Genomic DNA, 22,836 nt, shown 5'->3' with positions numbered 1-22,836 from the left:
AAATGAAGGGAAACTCTGTCCATTGTTCCATGGCATGGTGGTTGGAATCAATACTTGGAGATGGGTGAGAAAATTGGAGGAAAAACAATGGAACTTTGAGAAACTGTCAAACATTTTTTCAGTACAGATTGTGATAAGCCAAATTCACTTGGCTGCTGTATTTCAAATTCTGATGTCCACAAAATAAGCCATATTGGAGATCGGTAATTAGACTGTGCAGTAGTTTGTATTGCAGTTTACTTAGAGTCATAGAGATGTACAGCACGGGCGCAGACCTTTTGATACAACTCATCCATGCCAACCAGATATCCTAACCTAATCTAGTCCCATTTGTCAGCACTTCCCCCCCCCCCCCCCCCCCCCCCCCACCCACCCTCTGGGTGAAAATGATGCCCCTAGGTCCCTTTTATATCTTGCCTCTGTCACGTTAAATCTACGCTGTCAAGTGTTGGACAGCCCCACTCAATGGAAAAGAGATTTCCGATTTATCTTCCATGCCCCTCATAATTTTATAAAGCTCTGTAAGGTTATCCTCAGCCTCAGCTCCAGGGAAAACAGCCTGGGCCTATTCAGCCTGTCCCTATGGTGCAGATCTTCCAACCCAGGCAACATCCTTATAAGTCTTTTCTGAACCCTTTCAAGTTTCACAACATCCGTCCATTAGGAAGGAGACCAGAATTGCACACAATATTCCAAAAGTGGCCTAACCAATGTCCTGTACAGCTGCAACATGACCTCCCAACTCCTTTCCTCAATGCTCTGACCAATAAAAGAAAGCATACCAAATGCCGCCTTCACTATCCTATCTATCTGCGACTCTACTCTGAAGGAAGTATGAACCTGCAATGCAAGGTCTCTTTGTTCAGCAACACTCCCCAGGACCTTATCATTAAGTGTACAAGTCCTGCTCTGATTTACTTTTCCAAAATGCAGCACCTCGCATTTAGTCTAAATTGAACTCCATCTGCCACTCAGCCCATTGGCCCATCTGATCAAGATCCTGTTGTACTCTGAGAGATCCCATTGTACTCTCTATTATCCTCTTGAGGATGGTGGTTAAGTAGGACATTTGACTCTAAGCTGAGTATAAACCCATTTTTATCCACTGTGAAGACAGGATGCTTCAACTTTGCAATATTGCCTGACTTCATTTCAATGTTTTATCCATGCCATTTCACCATATCTTTGCCTTAACCATTGTCTGTACCTTTGTTGACATGTCATTGTGATGGACTTTTCAACTTCAAGGCCATATTCTGTACTACATTAAGTTTAGTTAATTCATAACCATAATTTTCATTTGATTTTCAGTTTCCTAAATGTAGAATATTTGTGATCCTTGTCCCTTTTTCATTCTTTTCCCAGGCTGTCACCCCATCTGATACTGATCATCTCTTCAACCTCTTTCGCATACAGTTCTCTGACTTTGGGTCCTGCACATTTCTTTTTTCATTCTATGTAACTCATTGATTACCTTTGTGTCTTGACCCTACCTTAGGAGTTTCCTCCATAGACTTCTCCAGCACACTGCATTGCAACTTGCCCTCATCAATGGTTGGCTACAGACACATTCTAAATCCCTCGTTCTTTGAGTTATCTGTTTTTCCTTTTTACCTTAGCCCAACAACAACAAGCTAATTGTTGTGTCCTCTGTATTTCCCGAGCTAAGATTACTTCACTCAATACATACCAGGGGTCAAATTTAGTTTTTCTTGTTTCTTAAATACATCATGAGGGGTAAACATTGTGTGTGCACAATGAATTTAGTAGTTAGTAACCAAATTATATACTTGTCCAACATGACCTTTAAAAAAACGGTCATTCATTGCCTCTGTATTAATTCCCATTTCCTATCTTCTTTCTGTGGAGGTATCTTACAAGCTTCAGGGGAAAACTTAGATGATAAAAACGTTATTTTGATGTACTTAATGTGACATATTTAATAGGAAGAATGAGATATAATAAAACATAAAATGATGACATTCTAAAAGGGGTGCAGGAGAAGAGGAGCCTGGGGGTATAGGTGCACAAGTTGTTGAAGATGGCAAGGCTGGTTGAGGAAAGCTATGGAGGCAGTCAGGATCCTGGGCTTTATGAAAGGATGCACAGATTAAAAAGCAAGAAAGCTTTGGAAAACTTTTCTAAAACACTGATTCAGCTTCAGTGGGAGTATTGTGACCAGTTCTGGCATCACACTTTTTAAAAAGCATGTGAGTAAAAGGAAATGTGATAGAGGTGCTCAGTCATGAAGTGGGTAGAGTAGTTCCAGAGAAACTGTTCACTTTGAATGAATAGATAGAAATTTAAGGTAAAGGAGAAGAGTTTTAGAGGAGTTAAAAGGATTTTTGTTTTACTTGGAGAGTTGTGGATATCTGGAACTCTTTGTCTGAAAGTGGTAGAGATGGTGACCATCACAGCATTTAAGAACTGTTTATGTCATTTGAGGTGCCAAAGCATACGAGACTGTGGATTGAATGGTGGAAAATTTGCAACGCATGCATAGGGTGGTTAAGATGGTGCTTAGGACGCTTGTCTTCATTTTTCAGACCATTGAGTGTAGGAGGTTGTACAGGATGTTGGTGAAGCCTCTTCTGGCATACTTGTGCGGTTCTTTCACCTTGTGATAAGAAGAATATTAAACTGAAGAAAGTTTACAAAAGATTTACCAGCAAATTGCTGGGAATGGAGGGTTTGAGTTATAAAAATAATCTGGATAGGCTGGGTCATCTTTCACTGGGGCATAGAAGGTTGAGGGGTGCCTTGAGTGATGTTTATAAAATCTTGAGGGGCATAGATAAGGTGAGTAGCAAAGTTTTTTTTTCTTAAGGTGGGTGAGTTCAAAACTAGGGGATATATTTTTTAAGGTGAGAGAAGGAAGATTTAAAAAGGACCTGAGGGGCAACATTTTCTATGTCAAATGAATTGCTGGAGGAATTGGTGGATGCAGGTACAGTTATAACATTTAAAAGACATTTGGATAAGTACATGAATCGGAAAGGTTTAGAGGGATATGGGCCAATTCAGGCAAATGGGACTAGTTTCCTTTGGGAAACTTGGTCAGCATGGACTAGTTGGACTGAAGGGTTTGTTTCCATACAAAATGACTCTAGAGAAACTTAGAATATAGTAGCAGGACTTCAATGTAGTAACCTGTTCCTAGTTTCTTCCCATATCTTTTGATCCCTTTAGTACTAAGAACTATATCTACATGTTTCTTTGAAGTCTTTAGTATCTTGTCTGTCGCAGAGAATTCCACAGGCTCATTATATATGGGTGAAGCAATTTCTCTTCAACTCTCTCTAAAAGGTCCACCAGATAACCTTAGACTGTGACCTCTAATTGTGGACCCCTGGTCATCGAGAAGATCACTCCTGCATCTACCCAGATTCATCCAGTTAAAACTTTACAAGCTTCCATGAAATAACCCTCATTCTTCTGAACTCTAGTGAATATAATCCCAAATGTCCCTCCCCATGCATCAGTCCTGCCATTCCAGAAATCAATCTTGTAAACTTTCTCTGTACTCCCTCAATTGCCAGAACATCTTCCTCAGATATGTGTTTCAAAACCACACACAGTACTCCAGACGTAGTCTTACCAATGCCGATCCAGTGGCAGCAAGACATCCCTGCTTCTGTACTCAAATTCTCTCGCTATGAAAGTCAGCATACTCCTTGCCTCCTTCATCACCTGCTGCATCTGCATACTTCCAGTGACTTGTGCAGGAGGGCATCGTGATCTCACCACCCATTTCTCCAATCTGCCACTATTCAGATAATATGGTTGCCTGTTTTTGTCCGCAAAGTGGATAACCTCACATTTATCCACATTATACTGCATCTGCCATGTGTTTGCCCTGTTACTTGTTGTATTGAAATCCCATTGAAGCTTCTCTCTATTCTCCTCAAAGTATATCCTCGCACCCAGCTTTGTGCAAACTTCAACATATGGTAGTCCATGCACTGATCCTAGTGATACACCACCAATCACTGTCTGCCACTCAAAAAGACCCACTTATGTTTTTGTTTTTGATTTTGTTTTGTACTTTATCTGTGTGCCAACCAATTCTCAGTTCATTACTGGATGCAACTTTCAATGCTATGCGCTTTAAATTTGAATGGCCATCTCTTGTGTGTTGTTGAAAGCCTACATAAAATTCAAGTAAACAACGTCTACCAACTCCCCCATATCCCCTCTACCAATTACATCCTCAAAAAGCTTCCAGCAGGTTTGTTAAACATGACTTCCCCTTTCTAAATCCACACTAACTCTGTCCGATCCTATCACTACCTTCCAAATAATCTGCTATTACGTATTTATAATGGAGTCTAATATTTTTCCCACTCAGTTTGATTTCCGCCTCGGGCGGTTGCCTGTGTGGAGTTTGCACATTCTCCCTGCGTCTGTGTGGGTTTTCTCCCACAATCCAAAGATGTGCAGGTCAGGTGAATTGGCCATAGTGATAGGTGCATTAGTCAGGGTCTGCGTGGATTACTCTTCGGAGGACATGTTGGGCTGAAGGGCCTGTTTCCATACTGTAGGGAATCTAATCTAATCAGTGGCTGCAATATGTGCTATATGCAAAATGCATTGCAAAAATTTACCAAAGATCCTTAGACAGCAACTTGCAAGTCCATGACCATCTCCATCCAGAAAACCGGGGCTGCAGATACATGGGAATGCCTCCACCTGCAGGTTCCCCTCCAAGCCACTCGCCTTTCTGATTTGGAAATATATCGCGATTCTTTCACTGTTGCTAGATCAACATCTTGGAATTCCCTCCCTAAGGGCATCGTGGGCCTACTAACGGCAGATGAACTGCTGTGATTCAAGAAGACAGCTCACCGCCTCCTTCTCAAGGTCAACTATAGACGAACAATAAAAAATGCTTATCCAGTCAATGATGTCCTGTTCCAAGAATGAATTTTTAAAAAACTATTGATTTCAAGCCAATCAGTCTTTAATTCCCTGCTTTCTCTCTACCAAGTCTCTTAGATAGTAGGGTTACATCAGCTATCCTCCAATCCACAGGAGCTGTTCCAGTGTCTGTACAGTTTAGGAAGATGACTGCTAGTGCATCTGCTATTTCTAGGGCCACTTCCTCAAACTCTCTGGGATGAAGGTTATCAGGTCGTAAGGGTTTATCTGCCATAAATGCTATTAGTTCTCCAATACCATTTCCTTATTAATGCTAATTTATTCAAATTCCACCTCCAATTAGAATTGGAGATTCCCCATATTAGTGAAAATAGAACTAAATTATGTATTTAATTGGTCTGCCACCTCTTTGTTCCTCTTTATGAATTGCCTTGCTTCTGACTGTAGGGGACTTGTACTCCTCTTTATTGATTATCTTTTAATGCTTATGTATGCTTTTGCTATTGGTTTGTATGTTTCCTGCAAATTACTCTTGTAGGTAGATGCTTGATGACCAATGCAGACATGATGTTTCAAAAGGTCTCTCTCTGTGCTATAAAACTCTAATTCAACAACTGGTAATTGTATAATATTGGATACCAATGGCGCTACTCTGATTTACTGTCTCATGAGTTTGATGGTGAATGTCTGTTCACACTTGACTATGTGCATCACTATTGAATCCACTTATAACCTGATCCAGTATCTGAGTTTGTATTCTTCCATTAAAGAATGCAATCTGGAGTAAATAATTTAGTCTGTTAATCCCATTCCTAAAATGGTGGTTCTGAGATTAATTGGCAGCACCTCACTGGTATTCCTGCTGAGATTAGCAAATGCAATATAGTTTGAAACTCAAACATGGGTCCTCTGAGATCTGTACAACTCAGCTGATCACTGCTTTATTTCTTTGAGCCATTATTAGCGCAGTCTGGCTTAGATTGTATAATTATTTGCTTAGCTTTAGGGAGCATGAGGTGTTATTTTGCTTCTCAGTTGCAATAAAAATTAATTTGACATACTCTTGAAATCTGGATAACTGTCATTGTGTACAATACCTGTACTGTTTTGTCTCTTCCAGGATTCCAAGGATTGTAGCATTGAATAACTGCTCCACAAACTAATCCAGGACATCGTGCTTTGAGATAGTTGACCATTTGCAGTTCAATAATGCTATAATCACGCTTGAACTATTTAAACTGCATCATCAGTTTCTAAAATTAGAACAGAATAAAACAACTCTTTAAGTTGCTTCAATTCAGAGGATACGAAAGACAAAGAAATACTGTAAACACCACGCATCTCCCATTGTGGCTAAATTGAGCAACTGTCATTGAAGCTGGGGTCAGTGATTATCAACTCTTCATACCAAAGGAAAGCTGAAAACATCATCCATCTCCCGTAGGGACTATATTAAGTGAACCATCGTTTCAATCGGGGTAATGGCTATTCAAAATTTCACAACAAAGTAAAGCTTCTATGAGGGTGATTTTGAAGAAAGGGTAATAAAAAGAGTGAATTTTGACATTGTGTTTGGGCTGCTTATCAAACCTCTGGTGGAGTGACAAACAGGCCATTATTAAACCGTCACCAAGGAAACCACAGCTGTGCAACATTACGCAGAGAGAACACAGGAGGCATAACTCAAACTCACCATTAATATTTCCGACTTGTTTGGAGCTCTGATTTCTTCAGACTTTGATATACTCTTCCAAAAATCCACTTTCTGATGTGTTAAGTTGCTGCAATGGGGAAGTCCAACAGCAAGCTGAAACCTGACGTTGTAGAGGAGCTGACAAGGAAAACCTATTGTAAGTATTTAAGTAAATGTAAATTATGCAGGTGTGTTTATTATCCAACTTCATTTTTTCTTTATCTTCCCCTGTGTTATTCAGAATTCTTTAGGTTGCAGGTAGGTTCTGTATACTGGCTGTATCATCACCCAACTAACAGTTGGAAAACAAGCCATTAGGAGTGTAGTAGGGCAACTGAGATTACTTTTTTTAAAAGAAAAAAACTTCTGTTGGTGAAGAATTCTGTGAGATTCTCTCTGCTTTTCTCTCCTTATAACCTGCTGAATAAAGTTAACCCATGTTGTTCTGCAGAATGGTTGGATATAAATTCAAGATAAAATTGTGTTGTCCTGTTGGCTTTTTTACTATTGAGAAATGTTCTGATTACTTAATTTAAACATCGTATACTTCAACCCTGATTCATTACTTTATTGATAGTTTAGCCTCAATATTTTTTAGACTCTGTCATGCAGTATTAATCATATAAACAAACTGTTCAGTCATTTCAATTTTGTATAATTATATGACAAATGTAATGTGCAGTAGATTTGTAGTTGTTATGCACCATTTCCCACAAGGAACAATGGAATTCTTGATAGTCAATGACAATTAAAAGCTCATTGATGCCAGTGTGTTGAACTCTTGGTAAATGTTACACATTTGAAGAGAAAAAGCATCTTTGCATTTACTACTTGATAAGGTTATACTCTGAAGTTCAGCTAGACTCCTCCATTTGTCCATATCTATGTCTCTGTCTCCTCCATATCTATTGTATGACAGGAATACCGATGGCCAAATCAGGTCAGCCTTCCTATTCCTGTACTTGCAATGTAGTAAAACTAAAATATTCAATGGTCCTCAGAATTGTGCCAATGATTCCTAACCAGACTTCTTAAATAACCAAAATTCAGATTTTACAAATAACTGATATCCAACATGTAGTGATTGGAACCAGGTGGACCTTGTTGACTGAGGTCCTTGATTGGGATTGTTAACCTGGGCTAATGAGGGAGACCTACCAGTTGGAGGATGCTAAGGTGTGCGGTGGGATCCCGTCCGCGCTCACCCCAGCCCGCACGGAATTTCACATTGGCCCTAAGGTCCCGTACTTCCCGCGGGAGCCTGTGCCCCACAACCTGAGCCGCCTCCGGAATTTTAATTTTGTCCCTTTTAAGGACTTAAAAAGGTGGGCCCTGTATCGACTGCTGCTGCACACCATCCACCTCATCTCCCTCATCCACTCCGGACATGCCTTGACGTGCCCATTTGCCACCGGGCGCTGGGGATCCCCAGTGGAGGGCTCTCTACGCGGAAGTCCTCCCCCTTTCTCTCGGGGATCTGGGGTGGAGGGTGCTGCATGCAGCCGTCCCCTGCAACCGCAGATTGCAGTGGTTCACGGACTCCCAGCCCAACTGCTTGTTCTGTGGCGCTGTGGAGTCCGTAGACCATGTATATATTGGGTGTGGGCAATTACGCTCCCTTTTTGATTTTCTTAAAAAACCTTCTTCTCTGTATTTTGTTGCGCTTCAGTCACAGGCTCCTAATCTTTGGGCACCTGGTACGGAGGAGGGAGGGCAGGTCTGAAGACCTCCTCGTGGGTCTGCTCCTGGGCTTGGCCAAACTGGCTATAAACAGGTCCAGGCAGTGGACCATTGAGGGGGTCGTTAGGGCTGACTGCCTGCCCCTCTTCCGTGGTTGCGTTAGAGCCCGGGTGTTCTTGGAGAAGGAACACGCGGTGTCCACCAACACCCTGGAGCCGCAGGGAGTGGAGTGCATTATTTCCCCTGTCCATCTCTATTTTGATTTAATCCCTGCCCTCCCCTTCACTGTTTGATCACACAGCATTGCCCTTTGATGTGAAGGGCACTGCTTGTCACTGGCCACTCAGGTGTTTCCTACATTAAAAAAAAGAAAAAGAAAAAAAAATGAGGGAGACCTGGCTGACCAGTACAAATAGGAGATGCTTCCTTTCTTCCTGGTGGTGGAAATTGAATAAAGATTAAAAAAAATATACAATTAGGAGATTTGGGCCAAATGGCCGGTTTCCACACTGTAGATATAATCTAAACGCATCCTATTCATGCACCAACCCAGATATATAAATAGGCGATTTAGAATCTTTTCAGTTTAGGTTACTGACTGTGCTGGCTGGGCCACAGTTCAGTGTGTTTCAGAAAAAAAAACAAATATATAAACAGGAGATTTAGAATCTCCTCAGTTCAGAGGACTAACTCTGAGCTGGCTAGACAACCAGTATATTGTGCACAAGTAAATAAAAGGTGACATGTTGGGATACCAGCCTCTGCAGTTATTTGAGTGGCGACTGGAGAAAACAGTATGTGCCTTCACTCACAACAGTCATTTTGGAGTTGGGGTATTTTTGGCATCATGAATCTATTTGGAAAACTTCACTTGTTTGATCCTGCCGTTGAAGACTAGGTCCAGTTTATGGAAAGAAAGCGATTTTATTTTTTTCCCCCCGGGTTAATGACACTGGGGCAGATGAAAAGCTGGTTTGTGGACTTGAGACAGCAAAAAGTCCTAGAAGGCCTGAGTTGAGCAAGAAAACTCGTAAGCCAGTATCCAGAAGAGTGCACACACTGGGAAGCCACACTACATGTGGGTTGGTTGAAACCAGCACAGTTGTAACAAGATTCGCTTGGGTCTCCAATCCTTAAGTTCACGCAAGACCTCATTTCAGACTGAGAACGTATACTGGGGAGCCGTTGCAAATTAAGCGTACAACTTTGTTTCCGTCTGCTATGAGAAGCAGTTGGTGCAATTGCCACTGATAGTAGTAAGAGTTCGGGCCCAAACTTACTCGGGTGGAATTGGTTGAGAAAGATTCATCTGGATTGGCTCTACATTTTTCAGTCAGAAAATGACTGCCGCATTGCAACCCTAGTGGAAAACCCAAGAGTTCGTCAAGAAGGGCTTGGGACTGTCAAAGGACCCAAAGCCATTTTACTTGTTGACCAGGAAGCAATTCCACAATTTTGCAAGGCCTGCCTGTTGCCATTTGCTTTGCAGGCAAAAGTAGAGGCAGAAATAAGGAGGCTGGAGAATGAAGGAATTATCAAATCAGTTTGCAGAGTGGGAAGCATGAGTCATACTGATTGTGAAGCCTGTCGGCTGGGTTTGCCTTTTATGGGGATTTTAAATAAATGTAAACTGCTTCTCGCAGCTAGATAAATACCCAATCCATTGCATTCAGAACTTCTATGCGAAGTTGGTGTGGGGGGTGGGGGGGGGGGGGGGGGGGGGGGAGGAGGCTGTCCTTTATGAACCTGGACTTGAGCCTTGCCTACCTTCAATTGTGACTAGATGAGAAGTTCCAGAAGTATGCCACAATTAACACCCATTAAGGTTTATATCTGTGTACAAGACTGACATTTTGGGTATCAACAGCTTATACCCTTTTCCAGTGGACCATGGAGAACGTTTTACAAGTGCTACCCCAGGTTGCCATTTATCTAGATGATGTGCTAGTAACTGACCAAACCAATTAAGAGCACTTGGAAAACTTGGACATAGGGAATATGCATTATTTAAGCACGTAGAAGGGGAAAATGTGTGTTCCAGGACCCATGTCAACTAGTTAGATTATAGAGTCGACAAAGCCAGGTTACACCCGTTGGAAGGTAAATTAAGGGCGATCAAAGGACTCCCAGCTCCCCCATCTGTACCAGAGCTTAGGTCTTTCCCTGCGTTGGTGAATTATGATGGAAAATTCATACCTAACCTTGCCTCCATCTTGGCACCCTTCCAGCTGCTATTGAAAAAGGGTCAGCCTTGGAAATGGGCACATAGCCAACAAATAGCTGCTTTTTCACTTCCCTGAATGCTATCATCATTGAAGGTGTTGGCCCACTATGATCCAAAACGAGAGGTAGCGCCAACAAGTGGTGCCTCCTTTTGCAGTAACAGGTTAGTGTTTGACCATCAGGGAGCCAATGGAGAGGAATGCCCAATAGTGAATGCCTTCCTAGACTTTGGCTGACGCCGAACACAAATGTGCCCAGATAGAGAATGAAAGGTTTGGCGGTCATCTTCGGTGTGTGCTGAAGTACCTTTACTTCTAAGTACCTTTAGACATGGGAATTTGTTTTGGTAACAGATCACAAACCCCTGCTAGAGCTACTGAAGGAAGACAAAGTGGTGCCACCAGTAGCTACTAGTAGAATTCAACAATGGGCCCTTACACTCAGCTCTTACAAGTATGATCTAGAACATCATCCAGGAAGCCAAGTGGCTAATGTGAATGCCCCGAGTTGCCTCCCACTGGCAGATTCTCCACTGGTAGTGCCTCCCCTGGAAGAGCCCACTCTTGTTTTAAACTTCCTGCACGCCCTTCCGGTCACTTTTGACAATACCTGACTGTGGACATTAAAAGATCCTGTCCTATCAAAACTACAACAGATGGTGGTAATGGGGAGACAGAAGGGCCATTGCAACCAGGACTGAAACCTTTCTGGACCCAGTGAAACCAGATCACTGGAGAGAGATTGTCCTGAATAAAGGTTGCCGCCACCAGATAATGACCAAACTCCACCAGGGTCATGCAGGGGCTTCCAAAATGAAGATTCTGTGGCTGGTGGCCAGGGTTGGATGCTGACATAGCTGTGTTGGGCACTCCCCACCAAAAATATACTTTATTCATAAAATTATTTTGATATCTATACAATTGGTGATGCCATTCATACGTTCCATTTCTTTTCATACAGAGATCGGAATTAATCATTCGTATATACAAGTTTGTGTGTTGACCATCCAGATATTTTGCTGAGGCATCAGCGGAGCCCAATTACTGAGTGGGCCCCCTGTTTTTCATAGGCAGGCAGACCTTACATGGTGGTCTTTCCCCACTGCGCCTTGGCAGCAGCTGCCCCAAGCTTCAGTGCGTCCCTCAACACGTAGTCCTGGACCTTGGAATGTGCCAGTCTGTAAGACTGAGTCGGGGTCAACTCCTTCAGCTGGAAGATCAATAGGTTTCGGGCAGATCAAAGAGTGTCTTTCACCGAGTTGATGATCCTCCAGGCACAGTTGGTGCGTTCCGCGGCAGCGAGGCCAGGCCCATCATTCACAACACCGGGGACAGGTAGAACCTCAATACGTAGTGATACTTGGTGTTTGCATACTGGGGATCCACGCACAGCTTGATGCAGCTACACACAAAGGTGGCCATCACGTGAGGGTGGCATTGGGTGTGCTTTTTTTTAACCCCATTGTCCAGACCTTTATACATGGTGTCCCTTTGGGCCTGGTCCATCTTTGATCTCCACATGAAGTGGAAGATGGCCTGGGTGACTGTGGCGGCACAGGTTCTGGGAACAGGCCAGACCTGTGCCACATACAACAACACTGACAGTACCTCACACCTGATGACCAGGTTTTTCCCCGCGATGGAGAGCGACCGTTGCTTCCATCTGCCTAGTTTCTGCCTCACTTTCCTGATCCGGTCCTCCCAAGACTTGGCACACGCCCTAACCCCTCCAAACCAAATACCCAGCACCTTCAGATGATCAGTCCTAACGGTGAGGGGGATAGACGATTGGTCGGCCCAGTTCCCGAAGAGCATGGCCTCGCTCTTGCCTCGGTTTACCTTGGTCCCCGAGGCCCGTTTGAACTGGTCACCTATGCACATGAGTTTGTGCACGGACAGCGGATCCGAGTAGAAAGCTGCGACGTCATCCATGTACTGGGAGGCCTTAACCTGTAGGCCCCCTGCTGCCATGAATAGTCACCCCTCTCAGGCTCGTATCCTTCCTGATGGACTCGACAAATGGCTCTATGCAGCACACAAACTAGGCAGGAGAGAGAAGGCAGCCCTGCCTGACTCCAGATCTGACTGGGAAGCTGTCTGATTCCCACCCATTGATTGAGACTGCACTGACAATGCAGTCTGATCCATTTGCAGATTCCCTCCCCAAAGCCCATTTTGGAGAGAACATCTCTCAAATACATATGTGATATCCTGTCAAAGACTTTCTCCTGGTCCAGGCTGTTGAGGCAGGTGTCCATCCCGCTGTCCTGCACATAGGCGGTCGTATCCCTGAGAAGTGCGAGACTCTCAGCGATCTTCCCGCCCGGTACAACACAGGACTGGTCAGGGTGAATCACCGATCCCAGAGCAGACCTGACCCAGTTGGCAATGACCTTTGACAAGATTTTGTAATTTACGTTTAATAGTGAGATTGGTCTCCAATTTCTAATTTCCTCCCTGTCACCCTTCTGCTTGTAGCTGAGGGGGATGATGCCTTTCCTGATGGATTCGCTTATAGTACCTGCCAGAAGCATTTTGACATACACCTCCAGCAGGTCCTGACCAATCAAGTCCCATAGAGCAGAATAGAGCTCGACCGGTAAGCCATTGCTTCTGAGAGTTTTATTCTTTTCAAAAGACTCGACGGCCTTGGTCAGCTCATCCAGAGATAACGTCCAGCCTCTCCTGTTTCCTGTCGTCTAAGACCTCCGTGATAGAGGACAGAAACTACTGGGAGGCAGCGCTGTCAGTTGGCTTTGAGTCATACAGACTGGCATAGAAGGATTTGCTGATCCTTATGATATCAGCCTGAGATGATGTTACCGAGCCATCTTCTTCTTTCAGGCTGTTGAGCATGAAGCTCTCTTTGTGCACCTTCTGGAAGAAGAAATGTGAGCATGTCTCATCCTGCTCCACGAAGCGGACCCTGGACCGGAAGATTATCTTGGAGGCCTCCGAGACAAAGAGCGAGGCTTGCTGGCCCTTCACCGCCTGGAGGTCCTTCGTGACATCGACCCCCATCGTCTACAGCAGGAGCAGGTTTTGCATACTTGCCTGGAGTTGGGACAGTTTTCCTTGCCCCTTTCTCGCCTCCTGAACACCTTTTGAGGATGAGGAGCCTCTTGATGTTCCCTTTTACTATTTCCAACCAGTCTGCTGGAGACTCAAAGAGGGGCTTCATGGTTCTCCAACCTCTGTAATCCCTCTTGACCTCCTCAATGTTTCCTGGGGTCAACAGTTTTGTGTTTATCTTTCACGTTCCCTTACCAGCCTGCTACTCGTCCGCCAGGTGACAGTCCGCCAGCGGGAGGCAGTGGCACTCCCCACCAACAAGAGTAAATATTGCCACCAGCGGTGGTCCCACTTCCAAGAGAATGGTCGGTTACATGTTGACTATGCCAGTCCTTTCATGGGCTCAATGTTCCTGGTCATAGTGGATGCCCTTTCAGAGTGGTTGGATGTGCATATAGTCTATTCAGCAAACTCAGGGATAGCAATTGAGAAGCTGCGAGCGTTGTTTGCGATATTTGGACTCCCAGAAGTATTGGTCACCAATGATGGGATGTTATTTGCCACCAGGGAATTTGAGTGTTTCCTGAAGTCGAATGGCATTTGTCACGTAAGGGTAGCTCCGTACTATTAATCGTCCAATGGTCTGGAGAAAAGAGCAGTCCAAATGTTGAAGGCAGACTTAAAGAAGCAGCCTACAGAGTCACCTGATACCAAATTGTCTGGTTCCAGTTCAATTTTAGGATCACCCCTCACTCAACAGAAACCGTTCCAGCAGAGTTTCTGATGGCGAGATGACTCCGCACTAGATTAAACTTGACATTTCCAGACTTGTGGGGGGGGCAGTTAAAAGACAGCTGGAATCCAAGGCCAGCTACACGCCTCCACTAAGCAAGAGAGAATTTCATGCGGGTGTGAGATTTGGTGCAGGAATCATGGAAATGACCCTGATGGGTACAGTGTGAGGTGCATGTGAGTCCCTTGACATAGAACATAGAACAATACAGCACAGAACAGGCCCTTCAGCCCACGATGTTGTGCTGAACATTTGTCCTAGCTTAAGCACCCATCCATGTACCTATCCAATTGCCACTTAAAGGTTACCAATGATTCTGACTCTGCCACTCCCACAGGCCGCGCATTCCATGTCCCCACCACCCTCTGGGTAAAGAACCTACCCCTGGACCCCCCCCCCCCCCCCCCATACCTTCCACCCTTCACCTTAAATTTATGTCCCCTTGTAACACTCTGTTGTACCCGGGGAAAAAGTTTGACTGTCTACTCTATCTATTCCTCTGATCATCTTATAAACCTCTATCAAGTCACCCCTCATCCTTCGCCGTTCCAATGAGGAAAAGGCCTAGCACTCTCAACCTATCCTCGTACGACTTATTCTCCATTCCAGGCAACATCCTGGTAAATCTTCTCTGCACCCTCCCCAAAGCTTCCACATCTTTCCTAAAGTGAGGCGACCAGAACTGCACACAGAACTCCAAATGTGGCCAAACCAAGGTCCTGTACAGTTGCAACATCACTTCAAGACTCTTGAATTCAATCCCTCTGCTAATGAACGCTAATACACCATAGGCCTTCTTACAAGCTCTATCCACCTGAGTGGCAACTTTCAAAGATCTATGAACATAGACCCCAAGATCCCTCTGCTCCTCCACCTTACTAAGAACCCTACCGTTAACCCTGTATTCCGCATTTTTATTTGTCCTTCCAAAATGGACAACCTCACACTTGACAGGGTTGAACTCCATCTGCCACTCCTCAGCCCAGCTCTGCATTGTATCTAAGTCCCTTTGCAGCCGACAACAGCCCTCCTCACTATCCACAACTCCACCAATCTTCGTATCATCTGCAAATTTACTGACCCACCCTTCGACTCCCTCTTCCAAGTCATTAATAAAAATTACAAACAGCAGAGGACCCAGAACTGATCCCTGCGGAACTCCACTTGTAACTGGGCTCCAGGCTGAATATTTACCATCTACCACCACTCTCTGACTTCAACCGGTTAGCCAGTTTTCTATCCAACTGGCCAAATTTCCCACTATCCCATGCCTCCTGACTTTCCGCATAAGCCTACCATGGGGAACCTTATCAAATGCCTTACTAAAATCCATGCACATTACATCCACTGCTCTACCCTCATCCACATGCTTGGTCACCTCCTCAAAGAATTCAATAAGACTTGCAAGGCAAGACCTACCCCTCACAAATCCGTGCTGGCTGTCCCTAATCAAGCAGTGTCTTTCCAGATACTCATAAATCCTATCCCTCAGTACCCTGTCCATTACTTTGCCTCCCACCGAAGTAAGACTAACTGGCCTGTAATTCCCGGGATTATCCCTATTCCCTTTTTTGAACAGGGGCTTACAAAGTTTGGGTTGGTGGCAGTCCTGGACCAGCTGAAATCAGTTAGCTTGTAAATGGGGCAGAGGCAAACCATACATGGCCCCTCAGAACCGCCAGGTCAGAAATCGTAGGTTCTCCCCTTTGGTTTGGTGTTGAGGAAATTTCAAAGTCTGAGATGGATGCACCCTTGATACTATTGCTGACAGAAAAAGAGGAGAAATCCCTTTCAGGATGCTCCAGAAGCAAGAAATGGGCTATGTTCCGGTGCGTGCCGCCCGTGTCAGAATCCGAATCAGAGGAGCTGGACATGGGGTGGGAAACGTTGCAGGAAAAGCTGCAAGCCCAAAGACCAGGCCTACGTTCCTGGAGAGGGATGTAGTTATTGAAACCTGTTTACTACATGGTCCTTGATTGGGGTTGTTAACCTAGGCTAATCAGAAAGCCCTGGCTGACCAAAATAAACAGGGGAGTTTACCCCCCCCCCCCTTGGCTTTCTCTTTCACAAAGCCCCTACCAGGTCTTTGCTTGTCACTGATTCCTTGGCCACGGGTGCTTTCCTGGTGTTGGAATATTAATAAAGATATTTACACAACTGGTGTCTCTTACTGTGTCCTGCAGCTGTGCTTGGATGCTTGGGGAAAATAAGCACTACTACTGTATGGCAGTAGTGTAAGGGAAAATAATAACCAGGAGCTTTGAATTTCTTCAGTTGAGGACTGACTTCAAGCTGGCTGGTCAAAGCCAGAGTGATAAAAAACAAAAAACTTATAATCAGGGCAGAATCTCTTGAGTTCAGGGGACTGACTTCAAGCTAGCTGGCCACAAGTAAACTGTGTACAAGTAAATAAAGGGTGTTTTGGTCACAGGATATCTGGCCTCTGTGCAGTTAATTCATACGCCAAGTTTATAGCTTAAACAAAACAATTAATTTATTAATAATGCAGTAGCTTTAGCAGGGTAACATTAAAAACAGAATCTCATTATTTATAGTTTAAACCCAATTTCCATTGATCCTAGCCCTTGTAAACACAGATAAGCACACAGTTAAGGAATAAATGAAAGATAAATGAGATGTAATTGCCAATTCACTGGAGCAGACTGTACAACCTGTAACATCACAGGCAGGTGGGATTGCATCTTGCTTGGATTCTGAAGACACTGATCAATGCAAGCAGCTTCCTCCACGTTTGAGGAATCTTTGCTGAATACTTAGAACTGAGATTTTATTGTCCAAACATTCTAAACATTGATAATGGGAGGATAACCTGGGAGCAATCGAATCTCTGTTCTGTAGCTTTGGCACTCATAATTCTTCTGGCAAAAACACAGTTCAAATTTGAGTTTCTGTTTTTGTTTTTATTTTCAACATTGCCTTGGCATTATCCTGCCTGTGAAGCCTCAGTTAACATTCAAATATTTGCCATCTGTTTGAGCATAATGCTCTATAAAAGTACTTAGAACAACAATCAACCTGTAATTTAACTTCCAGACCTGGCCTCATATAGAAATATCAGTTTGCTTATTCTCTTTAAAAAAAATTTAGACTGCTGCTCACGATTAAAGACTCATACAGCAAGGAAACAGACGGTTTGGTCTCATAGTCCATGCCAACCAAGTTTCCCAAACTAAAGTAGTCCCATTTGCCTGCATTTGGCCCATATTCCTCTAAACCTTTCCTATTTATGTACTTATTGAAATGTCTTTTAAATGTTGTAACTGGACCTGCACCTACCACTTTCTTTGGCAGTTCATTCCACATATGAACTACCCTGTGTATGAAAAAGTTGCCCCTCAAGTCCCTTTTAAATCTTTCTCCTCTCAGTTTAAAAATATGCCCCTAGTTTTGAACTCACTCAACCATAGAAAAGGTGAATAGCAGAGGTCTTTTTCCTATGCCCTTCATGTTTCTATAAACCTCAATAAGGTTTACCCTCAATTTCCTACCCTCCAATGAAAAAGTCCCAGTTCAAAAGTCACCCTTTGCTCTCAGTTCACAGCTCTAAGCCAAAAATTATAAAAATAAACAACAGTGAAGATCTCAGCACTCTATATCAAGTACTAAATGTAGCTTGGTACTTCTATCACTAACCATATCGATGGATCCTGACATCATGGCCACACTGGGCTTCCATTTTTTATATTCATTAATGGAATATGGGTTTTGCTGTCAAAGACAGAATTTAGTTTAGGGTGTAGGTTTGCTCGCTGAGCTGTAGGTTTGATATCCAGACATTTCATTATCTGGCTAGGTAACATCATCAGTGGCGACCTCCAGTTGAAGCGAAGCTGTTGTCTCCTGCTTTCTATTTATATGTTTGTCCTGGATGGGGTTCCTGGGATTTGTGGTGATGTAATTTTCTGTTCGTTTTCTGAGGGGTTGATAGATGGTATCTAGATCTATGTGTTTGTTTATGACGTTGTGGTTGGAGTGCCAGGCCTCTAGGAATTCTCTGGCATGTCTTTGCTTAGCCTGTCCCAGGATAGATGTGTTGTCCCAGTCCAAATGGTGTTTTTTTTTCATCCGTGTGTAGGGCTACACACCATTTCGACTGGGACAACATATCTATCCTGCGACAGGCTAAGCAAAGACACCCAGGGCTACACACGGAGTCCACACCGCCCCGCTGAAGCGCAACCCACCCATACCCCTACATGTACCCCTTACCTAACACTACGGGCAATTTAGCATAGCCAATTCACCTGACCTGCACATCTTTGGACTGTGGGAGGAAACCGGAGCAGACACGGGGAGAACGTGCAAACTCCACACAGTCAGTCACCTGAGGCGGGAATTGAACCCGGGTCTCTGGCGCTGTGAGGCAGCAGTGCTAACCACTGTGACATTACCACTATCCCTCCACCTCTCCTGTCAAAATGTATACATAAATTACATGACATTGTCTTCACCAGAATGCCTGTTTTGGGCATGTCTGTGTCCATGACAGAATTGGTAGCAATGACCATAATGGAATCATAGTGAAGATCAAATTTTGTATTTATCAAAGAAAATTTCTGACATCCAGTGGGAGACCACTTCACTGTGATAATACAATAGCACATTGGGGTGTCATGCATTTCAGCGTCAGCAGAAGTTTATACAATCTATTCTCATTCCCTGCCACGGGATCATCATTAAGACAGGAAACCATCTCTCACATTCACATTTGGAAGGGCTAAACCAACCAGATATGAAAATGAATTTTAAAAATTCTCAAAGTAGTACAATTGATTAACTGCATGCTGGAAAAAAGAACACAGGCTACAGATAAAGCCAAGCTATTCTAAAAACCACTGAATTAGGCAAAAGCTGTCTACTGTTTTCAGTATTTGACTTGGGAGGCAAGCAAATTTATGTGAAATAGGGCCAAAGCATTTGTATTCTTGACTCAGGTGTCAACTGAATGATCCTACTTGTTGTTGAGCTACCCCCATCATAGATATTCGTTTAGTTCATGCCACATGATATTAAAAAATTGGCTTAAGTGCAGTTGACAGAATAATAGCTGTGGGGCTTGACAATATCTTGGCTGTTCTACTGAAAACATGGAAGCAGTGATAGCTAGTTCCCTAGGCAGGTTGTGGCATGGCGTTCACCTGATAATTGCACCGACAAGTCTTATCCACAAAAAAACCCATCTTACCTAACTTGTTAGCTACTTTCATCTATCAGTAAAATCATGGAAGAAGTGCTGTTAAGTGATGCTCCAAAATCACCTACTGACCAATGTGTCTTTCAGAACAACTTGGCTCCGAGTCTCATTACAGCCTGAATCTAGACATAGGCATTAGTTGAATACCAGAGGTAAGGAAAAGTAGTTGCCTTTGATATCATGGTAATATCAAGCCAAGTATTGCACCAAGGAGCCACAACAACACTGGTCAAAGGGGTGAAAAGGAGAACCTCCGTTTACCGTGAGTTATGCCTGATATTCAATTTGGTCTGACAAGTAGCAAATCATGTCATGCCATGTTGTGCCACCTTGAAAGACAACACTATTGTTGAGTTTACATCCACAAACTTCATAGTTGACCAGAATTTGAGCTGGAATAGCTATTTGAATACTATGATTACAATACCAGGTCAGAGGCTGATGCATTCAAAAGACTGACTCATACTTGACTGCTCAAAGCCTTTCCCCAACCAAGTGTTAAGTTAGCACTGGAATTGATAGTTACCTAAATGGTTAGGAAAAGTAACTTGATTGAAAAAAATGTCAGAAAAATATGTGTTCTGTACTGATGCTTCACTGACAAAGAGCTGGTATACCCTCAGTCTGCAAGAACAATTGACCACAAAGCAAAGCCTACAATCTTAGTGAATGATTTTTTTTTCTTTTGTTTCAACTTTCTCTCTTTTAAAATGTAGCTCTTGTTGCTAGGTGAGTTACGCTGGAATTCAAGCAAATATCTGAACAAACTTATCTGTAATTCCTGATTAGTGAATTATTTACCATTTACTCTGCTTCTCTTTGAGGTGAGCACTTTTCCAACCTTTGGAGTCTGTGATGAGAATTGATTAGTGTTCTGTGTTTTAAGGCACAGTGTATTGTGCTAACTAATGAATGCAGCAAAAATAATTTCAGATGCTACTGCAATGCATGCAGCTTTCCTAGTTGTCAATTATAGTGTAATTTCTGCTCTGTCATAAAATTTAATATAATGAGTCTGCAACTTTTTGAAAATATTTTATGTTGTTATTGCTGTTCATCTTTATTTATCTCAGATTGGTTTGCAGCTATACTTCAAAAAATATAGCTTTGAACAGACATTTCCGAAGCAGAGAACAGTTATTTCAAACTATCCTCTAGCTTTATTTCTAGATTAGATTAAGAGATATGTTATGTATTACAATATTGAAACAAAGTGATAAATTGTATTATTGAAAAGCGAATTTAGATATACAGAGGAACCTCGATTATCCGGCATCCGATTATCCGAATTTCGGATTATCTGAGCAAGATCGCAAGGTCTCGATGCTTGGCTAAACTCTGTTATCAGGCATTCGATTATCTGAACAAAATACTCCCCGCCCATGTCATTTGGATAATCAAGGTTCCTCTGTATTGCCTTCTGTGATGATTATGATTCATCGTATGAAAATAAAAGTTAAAAGAATGCCAAAAGTATTAATGTCATCCAACGTGAAAGCACTTGAATCCATCTTGTGGAGCGTGGTAATCAGTTAATTCAGTCATTTTAATGTAAATTATTTTTGTTTCTGGGAAATAAAAATGCTAGCAATATTCCATTTGATAAAAATAAATACTTGTACTTATACAAAGCTTTGCATCACCACAAAATATCTCAAAGTGCTTTATTGTCAATTAAATACTTTTAAAATGCAGTCACTGTTGATATGTGTGAAACAAGGGAGACACTGTGTGCAGCAAGCTACCACAAATGTCAATATGACCATGACTAGACTTTCTCTTCCTATGATGTTGATTGAGGGATAAAGATTGGCCAGGTTATTGAGAAACCAGGGATATCTCCCCGACTCTTCTTTGAAATAGTTCCATAGGATCTTTCCATCTATCTGAGCAGGGAGGTGTGGATGCATTTATTATTTCATCCAAAAGGCTGTACCTCTAGCAGCATATTACATTCTCAGTACTCCACTAGAGTGTCAGCCTTGACTTTGTATTCAAGTAGGAGTAGAACTTGAACTTTGTGATTAGATATGTGCTTGTTGCCAAATTTGTCACTCTCAAACAGTGCACTGTATTGTAGAAAGTATGATGATCTCAGCTGATATTAATACTGGACAAGTCAGATCCCTAAATGAAATCTGCCTTGATAAATCGATTATTAATTCTTAACAATTCCTTTTTAATTCTGCTAGCCTGAAACTTTCTTTCACAGTTCTGAAGGCCGAATCTTTGAGATCTATAAACTTGATCTCTAGCCAGCCTCTCTCAACTTGGAAATTCCACAGACTATAAATTACTTTTGCTGAGATAACTGGCACCCTTGAATTAAAAGTTTGATTCACCTCCTTAGAGAAGCTGAACTGGGTTCCTGGTTCATCTGATCTGAGACCTTGAACCTTCAGCTCTGGAATAAAAGAACTAAAGTACTGGTTTCAAAAGTATGAACATTTTATCAATAAACATCACATGGGTTCTTTTCGGCACTTGATTGTAATTACTTGTTTTCTTTGAATTGATACTGTTAGGTCATTGTTTCAAATGATTTTCTGACCTCTTTATGAACAACTCTCCATAGAATTGACCTACAGTCATTTCAAATCACTAAATTTAACATGTATACATAATACACGTTTCATCATTTTAGAGTTTCTTTGCAGTTTGATAGCCTGAAACACATCAGGAGACCTACCGACTCCCACAGCTACCTGGACTACACCTCCTCCCATCCTGCCCCCTGTAAAAACGCTATCCCATTCTCCCAATTCCTTCGTCTCCGCCGCATCTGCTCCCAGGAGGACCAGTTCAAAATACGTACGACACAGATGGCCTCCTTCTTCAAGGACCGCAATTTCCCCCCCGACGTGGTCGACGGTGCCCTCCACCGCATCTCCTCCACTTCCCGCTCCTCCGCCCTTGAGCCCCGCCCCTCCAACCGCCACCAGGACAGAACCCCACTGGTCCTCACCTACCACTCCACCAATCTCCATGTACAGCGCATCATCCGCCGTCACTTCCGCCACCTCCAAACAGACCCCAGCACCAAGGATATATTTCCCTCCCCTCCCCTATCAGCTTTCCGTAGAGACCACTCCCTCCGCGACTCCCTTGTCAGATCCACACCCCCCACCGACCCAACCACCACTCCCGGCACCTTCCCTTGCAACCGCAGGAGGTGCAACACTTGCGCCCACACCTCCTCCCTCACTTCTCTCCAAGGCCCCAAGGGAAACTTCCATATCCGCCACAGATTCACCTGCACCTCCACCCACATCATCTACTGCATCCGCTGCAGCCGGTGTGGCCTCCTCTATATTGGGGAGACAGGCCGCCTACTTGCGGAGCG

The 22,836-nt window shown here is 43.3% G+C and overlaps 1 protein-coding gene across 9 annotated transcripts in view; it reads left to right on the top strand.

Annotated features, from left to right (window-relative positions):
• The window catches only part of LOC122564925 (neuronal calcium sensor 1), a 177,249-nt gene that overhangs the window by 2,572 nt on the left and 151,841 nt on the right, over positions 1-22,836 (top strand). For 7 of the 9 annotated variants that reach the window (XM_087998303.1, XM_087998309.1, XM_087998305.1 and 4 more), the window contains 2 exons: positions 5,999-6,728; positions 20,223-20,317. Coding sequence is in view for 1 of the 9 variants with exons in the window: in XM_087998311.1 (XP_087854437.1) it covers positions 6,665-6,728 (64 nt within the window). In the remaining 8 variants the exon portion in view is untranslated. The remainder of the gene's footprint in view (positions 1-5,998; positions 6,729-20,222; positions 20,318-22,836) is intronic. The other 2 variants (XM_087998311.1, XM_043720411.2) reach the window with 1 other exon arrangement.

This window comes from Chiloscyllium plagiosum, unplaced genomic scaffold (assembly GCF_037043375.1).
Source record: "Chiloscyllium plagiosum isolate Xiang-an unplaced genomic scaffold, Cpla_swu_hap1 HiC_scaffold_21, whole genome shotgun sequence".
Taxonomy (NCBI): Eukaryota; Metazoa; Chordata; class Chondrichthyes; order Orectolobiformes; family Hemiscylliidae; genus Chiloscyllium; species Chiloscyllium plagiosum.
The sequence above is the reverse complement of the archived record's forward strand: the minus strand, read 5'-3'. Positions and strand labels throughout refer to the sequence as shown.